General features: G+C 44.0%; 1 protein-coding gene across 2 annotated transcripts in view; it reads right to left on the bottom strand.

The window, feature by feature from the left end:
* Positions 1-20,183, bottom strand: part of PAH (phenylalanine hydroxylase) — a 36,199-nt gene extending 16,016 nt beyond the window's left edge. For both annotated transcript variants that reach the window (XM_064737176.1, XM_064737174.1), the window contains exons 1-3: positions 19,942-20,183; positions 15,832-15,939; positions 4,944-5,127 (exon numbers count right to left, since the gene is read on the bottom strand). In XM_064737176.1, coding sequence (XP_064593246.1) covers positions 4,944-5,127; positions 15,832-15,939; positions 19,942-20,142 — 493 coding nt within the window. In that variant the 5' untranslated portion in view covers positions 20,143-20,183. The remainder of the gene's footprint in view (positions 1-4,943; positions 5,128-15,831; positions 15,940-19,941) is intronic.
* Between the last annotated feature and the right edge of the window lie 1,500 nt (positions 20,184-21,683).

The raw sequence follows: 21,683 nt of genomic DNA, 5'->3' as shown, positions 1-21,683 counted from the left end.
AAACTCCACAGCAAGGATAAAGAATTTTTGGACTGTCTGAAACACTCTTTCTAAGACCTACTTGGTGGCACCACTTGTGCTAGGATTCTGAAACAAAGAGACAAATGGCATCCTAATACCTCAGACTAGCATTATATCACTGAAGTAATTACAAAATAATGCATTAACTTGATTAATTTTCTTGGTCTGGTAACTTGTAACTCATTTGCTCTACCCACTGTCCCAGGCACAGCCAGCATGCAAGAAGGAACCATGGTGAGCACACAGAGTGTAATGCCCTTGTGACCATCTAATTACAGGATATAAGGTGCAAGACAACAAAGAATCACAGGGATTTCCAGATGTGATATGTTGAGATAAAAAAAGAGTAAGTGAAGCTTCTCCATGGCAATTCAATACAGGGGACTGAGCAGGGGCAGCCTCTATCAGTAAAAAGTTTGCAATTCCTCAAGAGACTTTCTGGTGGAAAATGGGTGTTGCTTGCCCAGCCAGTGCTTGGCAAACAGCTGATTCCCCTCTGTGGCTCTCTGCTCAGCTGGGAGCTCTGCTGCCTCCCCATCTTCTTTTGGGGGCTGTGCCAAGTGAACCTGATCCTGGGCCAGCAGCTGCTGAATGAGTTCCCTGCAGTGCCTGGGTGATGGGGCTCACCCCAGACCTGATGGACCACCTGCAGGATAAGAGGATCTCTGTCTCCAGGACTATTCAGCTTTGTGCCGAGCCTCACAGCACGGAGGGCACTTGTAGCACACTGGGTTCCTGCGAGGCACCTGCACAGAGGCGCTGGAGCAGCAGCAGCAGCTTTACAGGGCTCGATTTGGGGGCCCAGGCAGAGAGAGAGAGCCCACACCCCGGATTCTGTCCCATCCCAGCCTGGCTCCGTGCTGGCAGCCTGCACATTTGTTTGCTTGAGCATCCCGGGATGCAGGGACCGGCTCAGAGGTGCCTCCCTTTCCCTGCCCGGCAGAAGCGGGATTTGGTCCTTACCTCTCCAGGATGCTCTCGCTTCTCCCTGCCCTGAAATCCAGACCTGAGCGAGTCACTAGATGGCAGCAGCAGACCCGGGAAGGTCCCCAGATGGGTTTCTTTGCTGCTGGATGCATCGCTGGTTATCCTATTTGCTCCAGAAACATTCTCTCCCCTCGCTGCCAGAAAGTTTCCTGCACCCCCAACCCCTTCACTTAAACTAGTCACAGGGGAGAGTAGAAAAAGGTGCTTTTGATCTATAGAGAATGGTCACTATTTACACCATATTCTGCCCATTTTATGTCTGGGTTTGTCTCCTGGCTGTATCACTGAGCTTTGTGTGATGATGGGGAACTGCTCCAGTGTTTAGTGCTTCACACTCCCTACTACCAGCCTGGGGTGAGGCACACTGGTAAAGGTTTTGTGTTAGGCACTGGGGAAAAAAGGCTGTCTGGCAGCCCCACAGCAAAGGATTTGTCAGTGTTAGAGAGAAAACCACCTTTCTCAGGGATGCACCATGACCTGGAGGGTCCAAGCTGTATGGAAAAATTGGTGGGGGATGAAGGCTGCTCTGGATTTTGGCAGTGATGTCTGTAGGGCTTTGCTGGCCTGAATCAAAAAGGTCTCACTGGGCAGGGTTTGAACCATTGCTGCCTTACTTTGCACACAGACTTATTTCATTAAATATCCTATTCTCAAGATTGCATTAGTACTTGGTGCAGACCTCATTAAAGACTCGAGGAAAAACTGACTCCTGGCTGATGTGGTGTCAGCCCTGGGTGTGGAGATTTTTCCCTTAACAGGAGAAGCAACTTATCTTCCTGGCACCAAGTCCTGATCCTGCCTACACAAACACCAGCAGGGGCTAAACGAGAGCAGCTCTGAGCTTGCAGAGCTGGATGGACATGGCAGGCTCTGGAAGGGAGATCCCAAGGAGACAGTGCTGCTTGCACCAGCCAAAGTTGTTAAGTTGGGTCCTGGAAAGTGCTGAGCTTTCTCAGCCCTCATGGAAACAAGAATCAAAGACTCTGAGCACAGTTCTGGGGCAAACACTGCACCAAGTCCATACAGCCCTCACATCAAGGGCCAGGGTGATAAAAGGCTACTGGTGGGTCTTCTGCCTAGATGTGATGTGCCAGGACACTGTCCCCAGCCCTCCCAGAAACTATTCAAAAGATGAAATCAAATTAGCCCCTGGCTGAATCTATCCCACATTTTGTTTGCAGCACCCTCCTGCAGCCAGACTCGCTGTTTGTCTGTCTGCACAGCCATTAATGAGCTGCCAGGGCCAGCTCCTGCAACACTGGGCCTCTGTCAGGGTCTGAGGAGCCAACGTGGGCTGATCAGCAATAAATATTGATTTGTCTGTAAGCGAAACAGCAGCATTTAGGGGATGGTGCTGGACACCCAAGTGGTGACCAAATTACCGTGGGGTCAAACGCTGAGCAGAATGCTAATGAGCCATTTAAATGAGAGGCAGCAGAGCAGGACTTGTGCAGAATCCTCCACTTGGACCATTGTGAGGAGGGTCAAAGACAGGTCTATGCAATTTATAGCAGTTCAAGGCCCAGGTTTAGCCCTTTTTTAAACACTCCCAAATGCTCTGGCTAGCCTCAGGGTCTGGCAAACAAGGGCCCTACAGATCTCCAGCCCCCAGCTTGTTTCAGAAATGCAATAAATTGTCTGCATTGCCCTAATATTCTGCAACAGAATAATATTTAATTATTTTTATTCATGGGCTCCAAGTGGACTGCAGCTACCATCTTGTTCCCAAAAAGAGCCACTAGGAGATGCACTGTGTTTTTACAACAAATCTTTCCACACACACAAAGAGCTTTTGGCTCAGCAGCTGCCAGCCCTTCCCATCTGAAGCTCCAACGCTACATTTGGATTTAGAGCACTTTGCTGGCCTGCTCTCACCTGAAATTACACTGCTGATCCAAATCTGATATTTTTAACTATTGGAATGTGTCAATTAAATGTTGCATTAAAAAAAGATACTAAAAGCAGTTAAAGGGACAAAGGAAAGGAAAGGAGGAAAGGAAAGGGGAAGGGGAAGGGGAAGGGGAAGGGAAGGAGGGGAAAGGAAAGGAGGGGAAAGGAGAAAGGGGAAAGGGGCCATTCACTTATCCCTTGCCCAATAAATCACATACACACCATGTTTAACATACATATAATATATGTATGTTAAACATACATATATTTATATGTTAATATACAGAAGGGACAGAATACAGAAATTTCCTCTGAGTGCCAACAAAGCAGTGCCCCAAAAAAGGGACAGTGTTCTTTCCAGAGGAAACAGAAAACTAAGGTTTTTCTTTCTCAAATCATGAGCAGGAGCAAAATGAATCCTTTGAAGGGAAGAAATGACAGCATCCTAGGCTGCAGCAAAAGAATCAGTCCCATGGGATCCCAGATTGCCTCTGGAAGAAAACCTTCCCAGCCTTTACCTGCCCACTGAGACAAGTGTGGCAACATCCCCATAAACCATCTGTCTGAGACTGTGCTCCCTGGAGGCACAGCGCCCTTGTCCTGTGATTTGGGAATAAGATTTCACACAGGCACATCCGTGGACTGTGACCAGATTTGCCAGGAGGATTCATTTGAAAGACAAGCTGGCCCAAGAGGCACCACAAGGCCTGTTATTTGTTAGAGCCATCCCTGATAAAGGACAGCATCTCACCACACTTTCTACAGCTCGGGCTGCTCCCATCTCTCTCTGCCCTTGCAGTGCCTCTGCCCAGGATTTGCCACCCACAGTTCATCCCCTAAGCAGGGCTCATTTGACCTTTCAAAATATGGCCCTTGGAGGATTTCAGTTTGACTGGATCCTTATGGCTCATGAGAGGAGTTGAAATTGAAAAAAAAAAAAAACCATGAGAAAGGGCAAGAAGAAATATCAATCTTCCCCTCTCTCCTCAGCAATAAATTGTTCCTGTTTTATAATATTTCTGAATTGCTGAAACTAACAAACACAAGTTATCCTCTCAGACAGAAGAGGATCAAGTCCCTTTTTGAAGCTGACAGGATAATCTAGCTCAAAAACTCCTTTGATCAACACAGTAACATGCAGTGAAATCCTAATCCTACAGCTGACCACAGGAGTTTTGACTTCTGTGAGGTCAGAATTTCACATGCAAGACTTTCCTGGATGATATTTAGAGCTGTATCTCGGTCTGACTCTGGCATATGTTTATAGACAACTTGATTATTTCATAAACTTCTTTATTACCTTCTTCATAGTAACTAGAAAAATGAATTTTAAACCCTGGTAGGTCCTGTAGCTTTCTTCTGGAAATAATAAAGCCCCCAAAAGTGAACCTCTTCGATGTGACATGATCATAAATCACCTAATCAACCTTTTGTCCCTTTGTCTATGAATGAAGAAAACTGACTCCAAAGAGAATCTGCCTTCTCCTTTTTCATCTTCAAATGTAATGTCATGGGTAGGACACAAAGGAAACGGTAAAAGGATTACCAGTACTGATCTCAAGAAGGTATTAATGTCCTTTCATGTTGTTCCTAGGAAGGAAGAGGAAGATCCAGGCCTAAAGTATTTAAAGTCTGAAATCCTATTAAAATCACATCTGTTATCTGAATAGGCATTTTAGTCTGTCTCAGACTATCTGCTAGGCAGCCACCACTGCACCAAGCAGCCTCAACTCCAGCAAATCTCTGAGAATTAGGAGCAGAAAAAACTCAAAAAAATCTTTCCTTATTTCCCTCCAAAGGCAGAACTGCAATTCCCTGGGATTTCTTACAGTAAGGGAGAGTTAGTCCTGTTCCTACCAAAGTGGGTGGCAGAGCCTCCCTAGTTTCACAGGAGACTTAGAATCATGGCAAAAATTTACACTGAGAGAAAATCTCCAAATGAAAAAGTTAACAGTACAGGAAAAATAGGGACAGGAAAAATAAGTAATTTCAGTATATGACATAAATAGTCCATGTCAGTGTTAACCTTGTCAGCATATCCTTACCAGTGTCCTTCTTCTTTGTTCGTGAGAGCTCATGGACTGTTGCTCCAATGTCAGTTCTCAAGGACTTGATGATCTTGTCCAGTGCTGGGACATTCTTGCCTTCCAAGTTAATGAAGAATTCATACTCATCTTTGTTGAGACGGGAAGGTCGGGACTCAATGTGGGTCAAGTTTATTCCTTTTTCCTGTGAGAAAGAGAAATTTTGGTCCCACAGTTCTTGGGGGAAGGAATATGACATAAAGACTGGATAAATATATGCGTCAGTCAGCAAACCATATTGTACCATCCAAATAACTCAAAAGCAGCCACTGGACTTGAGGACTTTCACAACAGAGAGAGAAGCAGAAAGGAAGAATGAGAAATATGTGGGATTCACCCTTGTACAGAGCTCCAGCATGAGGATTGGGCACAACCGAAGGCTTAGAGAAAGGTGGAAGCAGGATACTGTCACAGACATCTTTTCATGAAAAATCCTTTCTTTAGGATTTTTCCTCCTGAGAAGCTGAGAGGCCTCAGGAACAAAATGTAAACAATGATTATCTGCTGCTGTGGAATGCAACAGGTGCATCTGTGATTGGTCTCATGTGGATGTTTGTAATTAATGGCCAGTCACAGCCCAGTTGGCTTAGAGCCACAGAGCCCGCGCCACAAACCTTTGTTGTCATTCCTTCCTTGCTATTCTTAGCTAACCTTCTGATGAAACCTTTTCTTCTATTCTTTTAGTATAGTTTTAATGCAATATATATCATAAAATAATAAATCAGCCTTCTGAAACATGGAGTCGGATCCTCGTCTCTTCCTTCATCCAAGAACCCCTGTGAACACCGTCACAGGATTCAAGCTGTAAACAGGTTTTTTATTGCAAATGGCAACTGCAGTCCCTCAAGCACATAATGAGAGCTGGTCTGTGTCGACAGAGACATTTCCCCAGCACCAACACAGGAAGAAGGCATTCCACCTGTGGAGTGCCCTCTCATGGGAAACTGAATGCTGTCCTGATGAGCATCCTGACAGAAGATTGGATGAGCAGGCAGCTGGGCACGCTGTGAGATCAGCTTCTGCCAAACCTCTGCTCAGTCACCTGCAAAGCCACCTGCACAGCTCCCAGGGCTGTGAGCAGCTGTTGGGCAAAGATCCAAAGGGAAGCATGGATCTGCACTAAAAAAAAGGCAGCCCAGGTTTGTGCAAATAAAAAGATGGGTGTTTTAAATCACAGCATCACAGAGGTGGTGAGGCTGAATGGGACTTCTGGAGATCAGCAAGTACAATAATCTGCTCAGGTTGCCTAAGCATTGCCCAGGGCTATGTCCAGTCAGGTTTGGAGACTCCTCAATTTCTCTGGGCAACTGCTTCCAAGTCTAGTCACTCTCACAGAGAAGGATTATTTTCTTTAGCACAGAAAATCAAGTTCTGTCTCACCAAATATCTTTGCTGACCATCAGCAGTGTCTCTTAGCTCTGAAGAAAGAGATCACTGGCAGCTGTAGCATTGATGACTATAGCCAGTGGAACCTGACCTCAGACATGCTGACACGTTGATGTGTAAGCAACAAGTAGCTAAAAATCCTACTTTTCCAACAAAAAGCAAACAAAAATTCCAGGAAAAAAATGTTTAGAAAAAAAACCCCCAGAAAGTCAAAAAGAAAAGTCCAGGAACATCCATCCCTGTTAACTGAACTGTAATGTCTTCCTGAGCACTATAACTTGAATATGAAAATACTGTTTTCTTTCCTTTTTTTTTGGGGGGTTTTTTTTTTTTTTTTTGAGAAAATCTTTTAAACAGGTTTCCATGGACTCTGATTCTGCCCCCTAACCATCTTATCAAGCTCACAGTGATGCTGCAGACACAGCATATCATGGTCAGGTCTGGGCTTCTGTCCCCTGGGAGGAATATACAAATCCCTGGAGGAAATCTGGGACTGAAGATCACAGAATCATTACCCTAAGAAAAGTCTGAGGTGATGACTTGTGGTGATCAGTATTCCTAGAGAAATTTTTGTTTTTATTTCAAGCTGAAGCCTCCAAACTACACGGGGTGAAGTGCTGGCCCTGTTGGTGTCAATGTCAAACCCCCTGCTACAGTGAGGTCAGGATTTCATCCACAAAGTAATGCTGTTAGGATCTACTTTTGACCTACAAGGAAGAAAAATGAAAGATTTTTTAACTGTACATCCCTCTTTCTGAGCCTCTTTAGGGTTTTCTTTGCTCCTCTCAGTGCTTGCATAGTGCAGGAGGGCATCTGGCCATCAGCAGAAAAGGCCTGATTTACTCCTCCACAAAAGGCAGTTTATTCCTTGGTAGGAAACATATATGTCACTGCTCTGTTCCCTGAGCATTGCACACTACAGATGAACTCAAATTGTTTGGCTAGATACCAATACAATAAGTTGAAAAGGTCAAAAGCTCATTCACCAACTGCTGCTCTCAGGAGATGCCGTCCTCACAGGGCTGTCTGCCCAGGGAGAGAATGGCCAGCACTGTCCCTGGCCCTGGGGACAGTTTGTTTTAGGCCTCCAAAGCCCTGCTTCCCACACAGACTGCCCATTGTCCTGTCCCTGTGGTGAGGCACTGGGAGCCCCTGACAGAGAGCAGGCACAGGGAGCTGCTGTGCTTTTGCTGTGTCTCACCATCCTCATCATAAAAGTTTTCATCCTTATGCCTACTCTGGATCTACACTCTTTTAGCTTAAAACCATCACCCCGTGTGCCATCACAAACAGCCTTGCAGAAAAACTCTGTCCCCATCTGTCACAGACATCTTTTATGAAAAATCCTTTCCTTAGGATTTTTCCTCCTGAGAAGCTGAGAGGCCTCAGGAACAAAATGTAAACAATGGTTATCTGCTGCTGTGGAATGCAACAGGTGCATCTGTGACTGGCCCATGTTGCTTGTTTCTAATTAATGGCCGGTCACAGTCAGCTGGCTCAGACAGAGAGTCCAAGCCACAAGCCTTTGTTATCATTCCTTCCTATTCTATTCTTAGCTAGCCTTCTGATGAAATCCTCTCTTCTATTCTTTTAGTATAGTTTTAATGTAATATATATCATAAAATAATAAATCAAGCCTTCAGAAACATGGAGTCAGATCCTCATCTCTTCCCTCATCCTGAGACCCCTGTGAACACGGTCACACCCATTTTTCTTTCTTACAGGGCCCCTCTGAGTACTGGAGGGCTGCAATAAGATCACCCCAGCACCTTCTCTTTTCTGGGCTGAAGGCTCCTCAAACTGCGTCTTTCTGTTTTTTGATCAGGTGACTCTTCTGCTGTACCAGCTCTACAGTCAGGCTCAGTGAGCAGCTGGACAGACAGCAATGCTCCCAAAATAAACAGAATTATGCAAAGATTGGGAATGAAGAAATAAGCTGCAGGGTGGGCATGAGACATACTTAAGGTAGCAGGAGTATCAATACTCTTCAAATATCACAACCTAAGACAGTGAGAAAAAGAGGGGAAAAAAGAAGATGGAGGAAGGAGCCCATGGGGAGAGTTACCTCCTTTCTTACACCTGAGAGAAGCAGAACCTTCCCACAGAGTGTCAAGCTGCTTTGCTCTTTATTTGAGGGGTATCTGCCACTCAGCTACGTCGAGAGCCAGCCTGTTACCTCTTTCTGCTGAGGTTTCTGGACCTCACAACAGAGGCACTGAAGGGAGAACCCTCCTGGTGGCTGTTTATAGAGCAAGAATCCAGCAGCATATGTCCAACTCCCTGAATTGGCACTCCTGGAGAAGTGTGTTCTCATGTGCTGTGCCTCGCTACTAAGCCCTTGATTTCAAAATATTTACAGTGGGTCTGTTACTAGAATTGCTTTATAAATCTCAATTTCATACTAGTCCAACTACTCCATCTAGTGTTTAATCCTCATAGTTTCACATTGTTCAGAAATTTTTGTATCCTTGATGTTGCCAAATCTTGCTATTGCATCGAAGTTCTCCCAATAAATTATGTTTTCTCTAGAGCTCCAACTTCTGGAGACAGATAGTTGCCTGAAAAAGAATGGTTGCTTTTTTTTTTGTTTGTTTAGTTGTACATTTTAAGCAGTTTTCAATCTCTGCTTTTTAGTAGAGATTGACATCCTGACAACGTATGCCTTCAAAAGTCAGCTAATAAAAGTTATTCCAGTTTTATGAGCTTTGTTGATGAAACCTAACACCTTTGGAAGATCTCAACTGTCACATGTTTGTGGCTGGGTTCCCATCTGAGCTATTAACATGGATCTCTTTTGCCTTTCCTGTTTTAGAGCCCAGATGAGTCCATGGAGTGAGATCAGATGTGTCTTTGCTGAGTTCACCCCACCATTCCCTGCAGCTGCAAGGAACTTGGAGAGCAGGTTGGTACTTCTCCTCTTCTCTTCAGATTTTTGACCCAGGGGAGAGGTTGAGTCCCTCCCTTATAGACCCATCCTGTCATAAAACCATGTGCCTGCTGTATTTTTTTTCCTTAAACTTTTCTTAAAACCCCCACTCTGAGGGGTGGAAAAACTCAGCTTTCATGATTTTAATATCCAAGTCAATGGTACCTCTATCACTGCCCATTAGAGACGGAAGTCTCAAGATACATTTTCAGAGCTCAAAGATGAAGAATGAGGTTGAAATGGGTTAGAATTACTTCTAACAGAGTTTGAAGGGGTAGAAACACAAATATCAATTTAAAACAGAGGCAATGGTGGATGCAGGGAGGAAATTGCCCATGTCCCTCCCTGCCTTACCTCTCAGTGCTGGATCCCAGTCTTGGCTCCCTCTCAGAGTCTGTGAAGCAGCTCCAGCCCCTTGCCCAGGTTATTCCAGGTTTTCCATCCTAACTGAGCACCACCTATGCTGCCCCACACCAGCAGGAGAAAACCAGACTGGCGCTGCACTACACCAGCAGTCCTGCTGAGGTCACTACCAAGAGAATTTAGTCCCACCCTCTGTTTAATGGCCTGGCCACTAGAAAAGGAAAGTTGTGTGTTCATAACTACACAGGGAAGCTTTCAGTAGGGATGGATCCTTTCTGAAAATGTTATGGGTTACTACTTCCCATGACACATCCTTCTCCTCACTAATTACTAAATGCTCCTTATGTATGCTTCTAAAACTAAGTACAGCTGTGAAATCCAGCTGCAGCTTGTTTTCATGACTGTTGCCATTAATGAAGTTTGGCTTCATCAGGAGACCCCACATTGTTACCAGATGAAGAACTTTCAACAACACTATGGTGGCACTAATAAACACTAAGTGAGAATTTGGGTAAAATCTCCCAAAAGAAGGATTTTACTTGCACTTTCTGGTACCAAAAAAAAAAAAAAAGAGATGAGATGTTCTTTTAACCCTTGCCATGGTATAGTCCAGGGTTTCCTGAAGGAAGACACTTTCAGAGGCACAAGTATAAGCTCAGTGCTTAATTTTCATAGATCAGAGGACTTAGGAAGTTACGGTAATGCTTTCAGCCACGGATTCCCAAAGCAAAAGCAAAGGCAGCCATCTGATTCAGATCTACTATCCAAGGGTGTGCTTCTCAGCTGGAGACAGAGAGAATCTTCTTCACAAATGTTAGGGTTTTCTTCCCAACTCATGGAGGAAAAGTGTCTCAGACCAACAAAGAGTGCAAGAGGGCAGCTGGCCCTGGAGCGATCCCTGGTGTCCATCACTCTGCTCCAACCCTGAAATTTGTCACAAGGCTTGCAGCAGAATCTGGCTGCAAAACACGTGGAGCAGGAAAACCAAAAATGTGACACTGTGTGGCATTGCACAAGCACCTGTGAAGAGGGCACTCCTCTCTTTAAACCCTTGGTGATTAATTAGATCCACAAGTCCTGCTCTTGTGGCCACAGGAAAAGGAGGGATAAGACCAAGGATGTGTGTGCAAACCCAAGGCACAGGGAATATTTCTCTGTCTGCTCTGGGGTGCCCTGACCCCCAGGGGAGCACTGGCTTTGACCCTCATTCATGGAGAACATGTCCCAGACTTCAAGATAGACTGGAATCCACAAAGGTGTGCAATAGATCATAGAGAGTAGGTGCATCACTTGGTGAGAAATTTAGGTTTTGGGATTTTTAGTATCTTGTGGATGGAAGCAAGATGGAGGGCACAGGGTGTTGTCCTGGGATTCTTCTTCAGGCCTCTTCTCCCTTCTTCTCCATGGGTTTGGGTGGCATTTTGTAATTGGGCAGAAAAGTCTGCATTGGAGCTCTTTGGGATCAGTTATTGGGTTAAAAGGGAAAATAATCTAGGTGTCAGTTCTGAATTGGATAGTTTAGTCTCAAAAGACCTTGTAACAAGAGATTGTTGGCCATTTTGTGCCTTCTAATGAAAAGCTGCCGAACTCATAGTAGTGAGACTGTTTTACTGATAAGAAATAATAAACACTTGAGTCCAAAGACAAATTACTGTCTCAAGTGCCTTCAATCCAGACCCAGAGAAACCAACAACTGGTACCCCCACAGATGTGGATGTGGAGCAGTGTAATGAAATGATCACTGCTGTGCATATGTATAATGAAAAAACAATCTTGTGGTAGAGGCAAGCCAGTCCACCTATCAGTGCAGACACTCCCAGCACACCCCCTGGCCAAAGTGATTTTCTTCCCCTGGTTTGGAAACAACCCCAACCACCTCTGAGCCAGGGCCTTCCCAGGGCACACCGAGATTACAGTCATGTAGGGCTTCCTGTGGAATGAAGTTCCTACACAGAAACAGAGCAGAGTTGCCTCTGCTGGCTCTGAAAGTGGCAGGTCTCATTTACTACAGCTTGTTACTCCCATCCCATCCTCCTATGGAACAGTAACTCACCCCCATGGGAAAGTAACTTACACTGGGAACAGGAGTACTTGGTGCAAATAGATTTCTTTTTTTCCTTGCTTTTGAGCTAGAGCCCTACCCACTGATGGCTGCACCTTGCACTGAATCCTGCTCTGTGTCTGAGAAGGTCCCATCATTGAGAAGACAGAAGGATCCTCTCTCAAAATGGGTTGAGCAAACTTGTGATGTATTCCAACGTTTGCCTCTTAAAACAGCTGACAATTTATTACTTGTAAATCCAGCAGGAAAAGAACTTCAGAGTTGTTTTAGTGAAGAAGAAGATTAGTGTATTCACAAATTCATGTGAGGAATCTGCAATTGAAACTGAAGGCAATCCTTTTTGTATATGGAAATTCTTATTTCTGATATTTTTAATGATTAATTTAAAGAAAAGGCAATCTTTGAGGGGGAACAATGTGGGTTTTTCTTCACTTTTTTTTTTTCAGAATGAACTGTTATTTAAAAAAGCTTCCTCAATTTCAATAGGTTTTTATCACTACAGAGAAACAAATATTTTTACCAAGTATAACACGGGTCAACCCAAAGTGCTCAGTTTTGCTTTTTCAGTTTTGATAACAAACCTGGAAGATTTCTCTTTTTTTGGCCTCAACTTATACTCTGAACATTTTTGATGTGAATCAAAAAAGAAACACAATTTCATCATGACTGTTCAGTCTTCCTGATTTTAAGCATGATACTTTACTCATGTGTGCTCCTCTGTTTCAGATGAAGGCATTTATTCAAGTTTTGGCTGCCTAGCTGTCATCTTCTACAACACAAATAAACAGCACAGGGCTACACTAAGGAGTACCTCAGTGTACAGCAGATCCCATTAAAATTAGGTCGGTGTAAAGACCCTGCTGGTGGATTTGTGCTGTCCCCACAGCCACCCTCAAGCCTGCAATGAGGGCAGAGGTGACAAAGGGGCTTTTCAAGTGCAAAACAATTGCGTTTGACAAGCAAAAAGTGAATGTCTGCCACATGCCCAACATGCAAACAGAGCAGCTAGTGTGGATGCAAAGTGGATTCAGCTTTAGCAATCTGCTTATTGCTGAGCATGACTGAGCTGCTAACACTTTACAGTGTGAATCTGTGCCTGCAGACACATCTCTCCACAGGACAGGTGAGGAAGGGGCTGCAGGGGCTGCACTGCCAGCTGTGGCAGGGCTCTATGCTATGCCAGTCCAGGAGGAAGGGATTCATGCAGTCAGGCAAGGATTTGCAAATCAGAGAGAAGAGACAAGAGCCAGAGATCAGAAAAGCTTAGAACCCTGCTGAGGTCAGGTGTTTAGATGGGTCTTCCTGATCAAACATAAGAAAAAAGTGGAAATAATCAAGTCTATTTTGGACCTAAAAGCAGCAGACAAAAAGAGCTGAGTTCATTGAGAAGATTCCTCACGAAAAAAACCCTTCAAGCTACATAGAAAAAACAAGAGTTGTCACTGTAAGCACATACTTGTGTGCAACTGAGACCTGAACAGAAAACTGGAGTTTGGGTCTTTGAGCAAAAAAAACCCCCAAATATAAGCATACAGTACTCTGCCAACTGCATGAGCAACTCTGAGGGATGTTTGAGTAGGACAAACATTACTTTTTCCACAAAACCACATTTAAATTCTCTTAAACTTGGGGTCTCAGTTAGAGGACATAATTCTGTGCCATGAGCCTTCCCATGTCCTTATGGAAACCTCCTCTACAGAAAGACATCCTGCATGCTGATGGCTCCTCAAGATTTCTCTTTTCTTTAGGTATCCCCTCAGTTCCCTATGACTCAGCCTGGATCTTGCTTCCATGCTTCCTTCCCTGGGAGAGAGGGCAAATTTTCAGTCTTTCATATTTACAGCTCATTCAACCCTCCTCCTCCTCTCCCTTTCATGTCCCACATTAGTGTTACAGACTGTCTAGAAAAGAGGCAAAATCCTCAAAGCCAGTGCTGGAGGCACTGTCCCATGTCCACTCCCAAACCCGAGCTGGGAGGAGGGGGTTGAGCTGTGCCCTCTCTCTGCATTCCCATGCAGGAGTGCCCAGAGAGGTGCCAGCAGCCTGGGCACCCCCACCCCAGCAAGGAGCAGAAGGTTCAGACATGAAACATCAGCACCAGCAGCTGCACAAGGTGTGGACCCCCTCCATGGAGTGAGCAATTGCAGCTCCACATCTGCTCCTGGAAACAGCCTGATCCTATTTGTGGCTTTGTCAGTTTTCTCTTTTCCTGCATGAGGCAATGACAGCTGGAGCAGCCACCCTCACATCTCCTCTTGTGAGGCCCCTCTGAGACAAACCCACCACATTTCCCCAAGGCAGCAGTGAGCTGGTGACACAAACCAGGGGACAAGGCTGGGTGTCTCCCTGCCCAGGGAGCCCACCCACAGAGAGTCTGAGCTAGCTCCAGTAGCTGCTCTCAGCTGATGCTGTTAGGCAGTGAAGGAGAGCAAGACAAAAACATTCCCTCAAGTTCTTCCTGTTTGTTTCCACTCCTTACCTGCCTATCATCACTTTCCTTGTCTGTGCTGTGATGTCAGTGAGCACAAAGTCTGTTTCTCTGAGGCACCACAGCTATGGCCAGGATGGAAAAGGGGGAGAGTTCTCCCAGTTGTGCATGTGTGTAAAACTTATACCTCTGTGCAGTTCCTGGAATGGAGTTACAACAGCCCAAAGGCTGCTCTGGTTTACACCAGGAATTCATTAACAGCCCTGAGGAGCTGTGCTCGTACCATTAAATCCCATCCATCCATCCAGTACAATGCCAAATGTAAAACTGATACAAGAGCACCTATGCCAGGTCTCCTGTCAAGCCTTGGTTCTGGAAGAGCTGAGAGAACAGAAAGAATTGGCTTTGTTGGGTGGAAAACCAACTGAGTCCCAACCTCTCAGCTGCAATCAGGGCCACTGGGAAAGTGATTCTGTTGGTCCAGTTTAGATATCTGCTTTGGGGCAAGAAAAGTCACATCCAAGAAATGGTTGCTTCTCTCTTTCCTATGCCAGCTCCTCTACAAACTTTTATTTAGAGCTGACAGCAATTTATTTAGTAGACATCAATGCTTTTAATAAGAGAATATCAACAGTCTCATCAATTCATTTACAGACACGCACATCACTGACATACGGACATTTTGCAGGATTTTACTAGTCAATTCACAGATTTAGACTTGCTCTTCTGTTGTTGGTGAATTTCCTTTTATCTTAATGAATCAAGTATGTCCTAAAACTCATAACTGTTTTTCTTTTGTACCCATCACACATAACCTCTCATTTCCTAGTAAATTCAATTTATGAATGGAAAATATGCAGGCCACAACTTCTTAGAGTGTTCTAAAAAAATTGCTGTTTTCAGGCACAACTATTACATAAAAAAAAAAAAAAAAAAAGAAAAAAAAAGCCACAGGACCAATATAAAAGTGTATTTGCTTGGGAGCACAGAGTACACAGCTGTGTGTTGCAACACAACCATCCTGAACCGCAAGGATTTCATGCTTTTCAAACAACATTCATGACATCTGGGAAATATTTCTGCAAGAATAAATAAGCACACAATGTCCTGAAAGGTAAATGGCTCCCTGTTTCCCCAAAAATTTGCCAAATCACTCAGCCTAAGTTACTGAGTCCCTTTGGTGTAAAAAAAAGTGCTGTCATTTTTATGCTATTCTATAGATATTCTCTATCCACTCTGTAGAAGTACTGCAGGTGGGAGATGGTAAAATCTTTTATATCAGATTTTTTGGGGTGGACAAGAGCTAAGAGCTGCCCCCTGCAATGTGCATTGTGAGTCACATGGCTCACATACAGGTTATAGTTGCCTTACAAGTTATAAGGCAAATTATTTGGTCATGAGTCAATCTTAGGTCACAGCTCAACTCACCCCTACCTTTTACTACAGCAGTTATGATTAAATATTTCCCTTTTAAGTGGAAAAAAAATGCATTTATCCCACCCTCATGTGGGGTAGAGGTTTTAGTTTTAAAAAAGCTACATCTGCCCCAAGACTTAAGGGATTTTAAGCCCAGAAAAGAAATGGAGGCTGCTTTCCCCTGCAATAGCAATGAAATAGAATCACAAACACAACCTCCAGTGTGGCTGCAAGACAAAATCGTAAAGACCTGAAGGAAAATATTTACCTCAAACGTGCGCAGGACTTTAGCCAATGCCCCAACTTCTTCTTTCAGAGAGAAAATCAAAGAGATCACACCATTTTTACTGGGGGAGTCTTCAATGTAGCTAGATTCCTGAAAGGAAAGAAAAAATAAACAAATATTACCACCATTCACCCTAGGAGTCAGTTTTGTCTTTCTCCATGTCCCTTTTGCACAGCAGCAATGTAAAGAAAGTATAAAACAGCTCTGGGCAAAACCACAAATCCCTGTATTATGATGGCAAAACTACAAATCCCTTATCTCAAACTAGAACCCTTATGAGAGCAAGCTAGTCAAAAAGGACATGAAACTAAACCTAACACCAAACCTCACCCCTCAGGGATGACTGGAAACATTTCTGCACTTTGGTTTCAGCTCCAGTCCAGCAAAGTCTTTCCCTCAGGCTCCTTTTCCTCAGCACTCAGGGTTAAGCAGAGAAATGTGGATGAGCTCTGTGCAGAGATGCAGACCATGGTCTGTTTCCCTTCAGTTCTGCTTGTACCTTCCAGGTATCCCCAGGAGAGAGGTAGTATCCACAGAAAGGATATAGAAGGTGATTTTAAAGCAAAATAAAAACATCAATCAAATAAATGAAAAATAAAAAAGAAAAATGTTGGAGCAAACATCTAGATCTCCCCTAAATCCCATAATGAGTAAACACTCAGGGCAAGACGTGTTTTCATTTACGTTTGCTCCCTTTCTCTCACTGATTTTCTACTCTGCAAATTCCAAAAGGCAATTTTACGTACTCTCAAAGGTTCATTTTCATTATTTTCACAGTTCTCATGACTAGAATGTTTTTGCATGTCTCTACATGTGTTTCTTTTCACAAAAGCCCTGTTAAGAAGGGAAGAGCTATTTCACCACTTCTGAAAGAGGAAACTGAGCCCTGGAGTGGAGGCAGGTCTTGAAAGCTGGGTACTTGGCATGGCAGGTAAATGCCTGCTGACATTTCAATCACCCAATTTTTCTGATATCAGAGTAAATTTCATGTACAACCATCACAAACTTTTGAAGACCACATTAATGTCTTATTTGCATATTTATTTCATTTTTTTAACATCTACTGGACTTGGACAAATTGTCTGTGGTTGTTATTTCAAAGATCACACCACACATCTGCAACACAGAGGGCTAAAGACCTGGGCTAAAGCTTGATTCAAGGTACCCATTCAAATATTCCTTATAAAGATCTGTCTTTTTGGGCAGAGCTTGCTCTTATTATGGTTATTGCTCAATTGAACATATAAATCAGAGTAAAAAGAGTCCCAGTTCCCAAATATTGTCCTCAGCAAAGATAGCCTTTGTAGAAGATGAATTAACAATCAAAGCCAGATGCCCTGAAGACATGAAGCTCTTGGTGGGCCTACATTTCCTGAGGCAGAGCTATGAAGAGCCGCCTTCTTTTGTAAAGTAAATAATTGCTGAATCTCCAAGCCATCTCCAAGGCTGCCTCCAAGGTTGCTGCTAACAGACTGGCCACACATTTTTCTATCTGGCTTTGTTTCCAGAGCCTGTAAAAGTTTTCCAAACATCTTCCAGCTTTATGAGGGACCTCTAGTGTGAACTGTAGTAGAGGTGCTGCACCAGAAGGAAGATTGCCACCTGTTCAGCTGTGACACTTCCCGCAGCATCTCTGTGTCTCCTGAGTCCCCAGGCAGCCAGGAGCCAGCCCAGCTCCTACATGGGAAGCACCAAGAGGAAAAGCAGCTGGAAGTGATGTGTCAGCTGGCTAATGAAACCCATTTACACCTCAAGCAACCACAGGGGAAAACTATGACAGGAGTCTGGCAAAAGCCAAAACAAATGTCTGTAGTACTGAAATTTTATGGTAGTGTGACCAAAACTGTCATCTCAAATACTGCCCATGCATTGCCTTTTCCTTCTGTTCTCACCCACCACAGCCAAAACTGATCTCAAGGACAGAACTGGCTCCACCATTGTCTGTCCAATGGGACAAGATTTTCTGCAATGAAACTGCTCTAAAAGACATCAGTTATATATTTAAAATATTTTTGCCAAGTCATGCTGTGACAACCAACTTATATGACAGATTGACTTGAATGTGTGTGACAAATAAAGAATTCACGATTTGCATACTTGCAGGGGAGATAATGCAAAGTTGAAGTCCTGCAAGGTAATTCTGATGATAATAATTGATCTCTGTACAATGAGATTAGACAAAAAATTCTTAAAAAACCTTTCCAAACTCATTGGTCACCAGCTTTGATTTGTTGAGGTCAGTTGCTTTCAATGTGTCCTCAGTCATTTTCCCACTCTTGTAAGTTGATTTATATTGTAGTAGGGAGTAGGCACTGATGCTCTCAGCAGCCTCATACTTGCTTAACTTCTTGCACATCTGCATATGCACTCAGCTCCCTGGAAAGCGTTTTAATAAGCATCAGCCCATGCCTGAGCCTGTCACAGAGGTGACACCTTTAATTGCAAAGGGGGACAAGACTAAAATGATTGTTTTCCTGCTACCCAGTTCTTATCAGGGTATGTGGAGGCAGCCTGCATCAATATACACTGCAGATGATAAACCTCAACACTGCACTGGAGGTGATAGCAGCAAAAACAGAGGCACTCACATTATTGCTGAGATTTTTGTAGTAGTTATGCATAGCTTTAACTGTTCAGTTTTTCCATTCTCATTTTGGACTTTAACTACTTGTCCCTCAACATTCATGGAGGAATTGCAGCTTTGGGGTAGTCCTACAGTTTTGTTACTATTGTGATTATGAATCAGACTCAAAGAAACAATTTCCTTGTGTTGCAATATTGTCTCTGTGATATGTATATGTGATTTATAATGTGCATAAATTCTGCTCTAATTTTCTTCCAGCTCTGTTTTTTTTCTAGGAAATAACATGAGAACCAGTTGAAGAGCATGAACAACCATCCCTGGACCTTAGACAATCACAAACCTGCATTTTTAGTTAGCCACATTGCACATAGATTGGTATTGCCATTCTGACACAGGTGGCATCTTTGGGGGGGTGGCATCTTTGGGGGTAAATAACCCAATCCTATCTAATGCATCTTGCCTTCTAATCCCTTGCTGAGACATTTAGCTAAAGCCCTTCAGAGTGAATTCCAACACTGGTAGAGCCAGAGAAAGTTTTTCTTGCAATTTCAGGGATATAAAACTTTTACCTCACTACTGTGAAGTTCAAATTTACTAGATATGCAAAATGAGGGGGGGAAGGGGAGGAAGGGAAAAATATTTCAAATTAAAATATTTCCAAGTTACTTGTGAAAATGGAATAATTTTCCAAGTCAAATTTGTTAAGGCATTTAAATGCTCATCATGGCACTCATCATTGGAACCAAGCAATTCCACAACTTGGATAAGCAGCAAGGTGAGACTCCAGAGAAATATTGTGGGAGTTCAGCCTCAGCACACAAAGAAGTAGGAATAGAGGCTTCCTTGGCATCTCTGCTCTTATAAGAAATAGAAACCCTTTTTTGCACATCTGATGCAGCTTGTCTCTGGCTTCAGCAGCATTGCATAGGACAGATAAGTGCAGAATTTTGTCCTAATAATTAACCATGCTGGCCTCAGGTTACATCACTTGCCCCTGCAGTAACATCAGTGCCCGTGTTTAAAAGGCATGAACTTCAGGTCCTTCCTGTATTTCCCAAAGCAAAGAGTTCAAAGTCAGTCAGTCAGTCAGTAAACATTAAAAAAGAAGACAAGATAGCCCCAAATTTAACAAAAAGTTACACCAGAAGAGCACATAATTTCATCTGTTTTCCTTTAACCAAAGAAGACAGCTTTTTTTCATCACACATATTTAAGACCTCCAATTAGCTTCTGGTCTTTTCTGATTCTTTGTCTTTTTGCCATGTACACAAGGATACTGTTGCAATGTTTGTATTCTCACTGCGTTTTTGTGAGCACAATTAACAGCAGACAAATACAGAGCTGCCAAAATTGCTCAGGTACTGCAAAGCATCACACCAGGCCACCTTGATTCTTCTCCTCTGGAGTCACACTGCCTCTCAGAGAGGGAAGGACAAGCACAGGAGTGCAGGAATGAGGCAGGACACCCCTCACCTCTGCAAAAAGCAGGCACAGACCCCATTACTTACCTGGAAAGTGTCACCATTCATTTTGCAGTGCTGTGAGTCCATGTTGCAAAGGCAGCAATGCCCACACAGGGAGACCCCTCCACTACAGCAGGTGAAGCCTTCTGACTTAGTGCAGCGGGCAGAGATGTGTGCAAAGGTATTTAAAGTGGAGGAGGCAAGGCAAAGCCATTCCCTTCCCCAGCTCCCTCCCCTGGACAGCATGCCAAGGGGGCGTTCTCCCTGCACGCCCACCCCACCCACCGCTGGCGCACCAAGCAGCCGCTGCCGCTCTCCAGCAGATTGCTTCTGCCTGCACCCAACGTGGAGCAGCAGCATGCTCTGAATTAGCAGCCATTCTCCTCCTGATCAACATCAGCTGTTTTCATTTTTTTTCAAGTCAACACATGGTTTTCAGCTCAGCCTCCAGCCCGTTCCTTCCCTCTGCAGCTGTGTGTTCAGCCTCAGGTGGGTTTCACCTCTGGGTCACTCCCCTTGGACACATATCAGACATTCTCCAGGATTGCTCTTTGGATGGCAAACGTCAGGCACAGATGGCTCTGGACACATATCAGACATTCTCCAGGATTGCTCTTTGGATGGCAAACGTCAGGCACAGACGGCTCTGGACAGATATCAGAGGTTCTCCAGGATTGCTCTTTGGATGTCATCAGGCACGGAAAGCTCTGGCAAGGCACAGCAGCTGAGGGATTTATCCTTTAGTAGAACCTCTGGGGCTGCTTCCAAACAGCTCAGAGAGCAGGAGACACCACTCTGCTCACCAGAAACCAGAGAGAGACACCCAGTCCAGGGGAAACATGAGACAGGAGTTAGCAGCATGAACCTCACACTGGCTTATGAGCCTGAGCATGGAGAAAGAGAGGAAGGTAAATGAAGAAAAGGAGCAGGAAAGAGTAGGTCAGAGCTCCAGGGCAGGAAGATGTAGAAAACTACACATGATGTACGTGTGCTTGTATGTGGTGTCAGCCATGGAAAGCACGAGGGAAATAGGGTGGGACATATAAATCAGGAAAGGTTAGTAAAGTACTGATATGAAAAAGCCCAGATTTGGCTTAATAAGAGTCACCAAAGGGGGTAAAGGAGATTGGAAATCTGTATCCCAATATCAGAGGGCAGGTGAAAAAATGGAGCTTGACAGATAGATAGCTTGAAGTATCTATCTTGCTATTTGGGAAAATGAAGTCTTAGAAACTGTGCCAAGGCAGGTAATCTTGCTATATTTTCATGATGAAGACAAATTCTCTTTCCAGTTATTTTCTCCTTCAAGGAAGCTCTACTACCCACACCTGTGCAAACTCATATTGATGAACATTAGAAAAGACTTACTGTAAATTTTTCATACCTACAAAACCCAGCAGCTTTAGAGTGGGGAAACTGAGTGGAACCATTTCATAGTTCTTACTGTGGAGTCAGAGTCCACCCCACTGAAATTATCAATTATATAACATGCATCTGAAGTGACTCTGTGCTTTGAGTGCAAATACATACATACCTTTCTCAGAAGAGCTGCTTCTTTGTGCATCCTGAAACTGCACATAGGGTAGGAAGTTATTTCTGAAGTGATCAGCAAGCCTGTGGTATAGGTTGTCACGTCAAGATAGCCAAATGTGATGCACACTAAACACATCCTACATGGCAGTAGGATGGGGCAAGGAAAGGCAGAGAAGTGGGGAAAAGTATCCCCATTAATTACCAGCAGTAGAAAAACTACTGGGTTTTAGCTACTCAGCCAGTAAATTCATTAT

This window comes from Zonotrichia leucophrys, chromosome 1A (assembly GCF_028769735.1).
Source record: "Zonotrichia leucophrys gambelii isolate GWCS_2022_RI chromosome 1A, RI_Zleu_2.0, whole genome shotgun sequence".
NCBI classification, from domain to species: Eukaryota; Metazoa; Chordata; class Aves; order Passeriformes; family Passerellidae; genus Zonotrichia; species Zonotrichia leucophrys.
The sequence above is the reverse complement of the archived record's forward strand: the minus strand, read 5'-3'. Positions and strand labels throughout refer to the sequence as shown.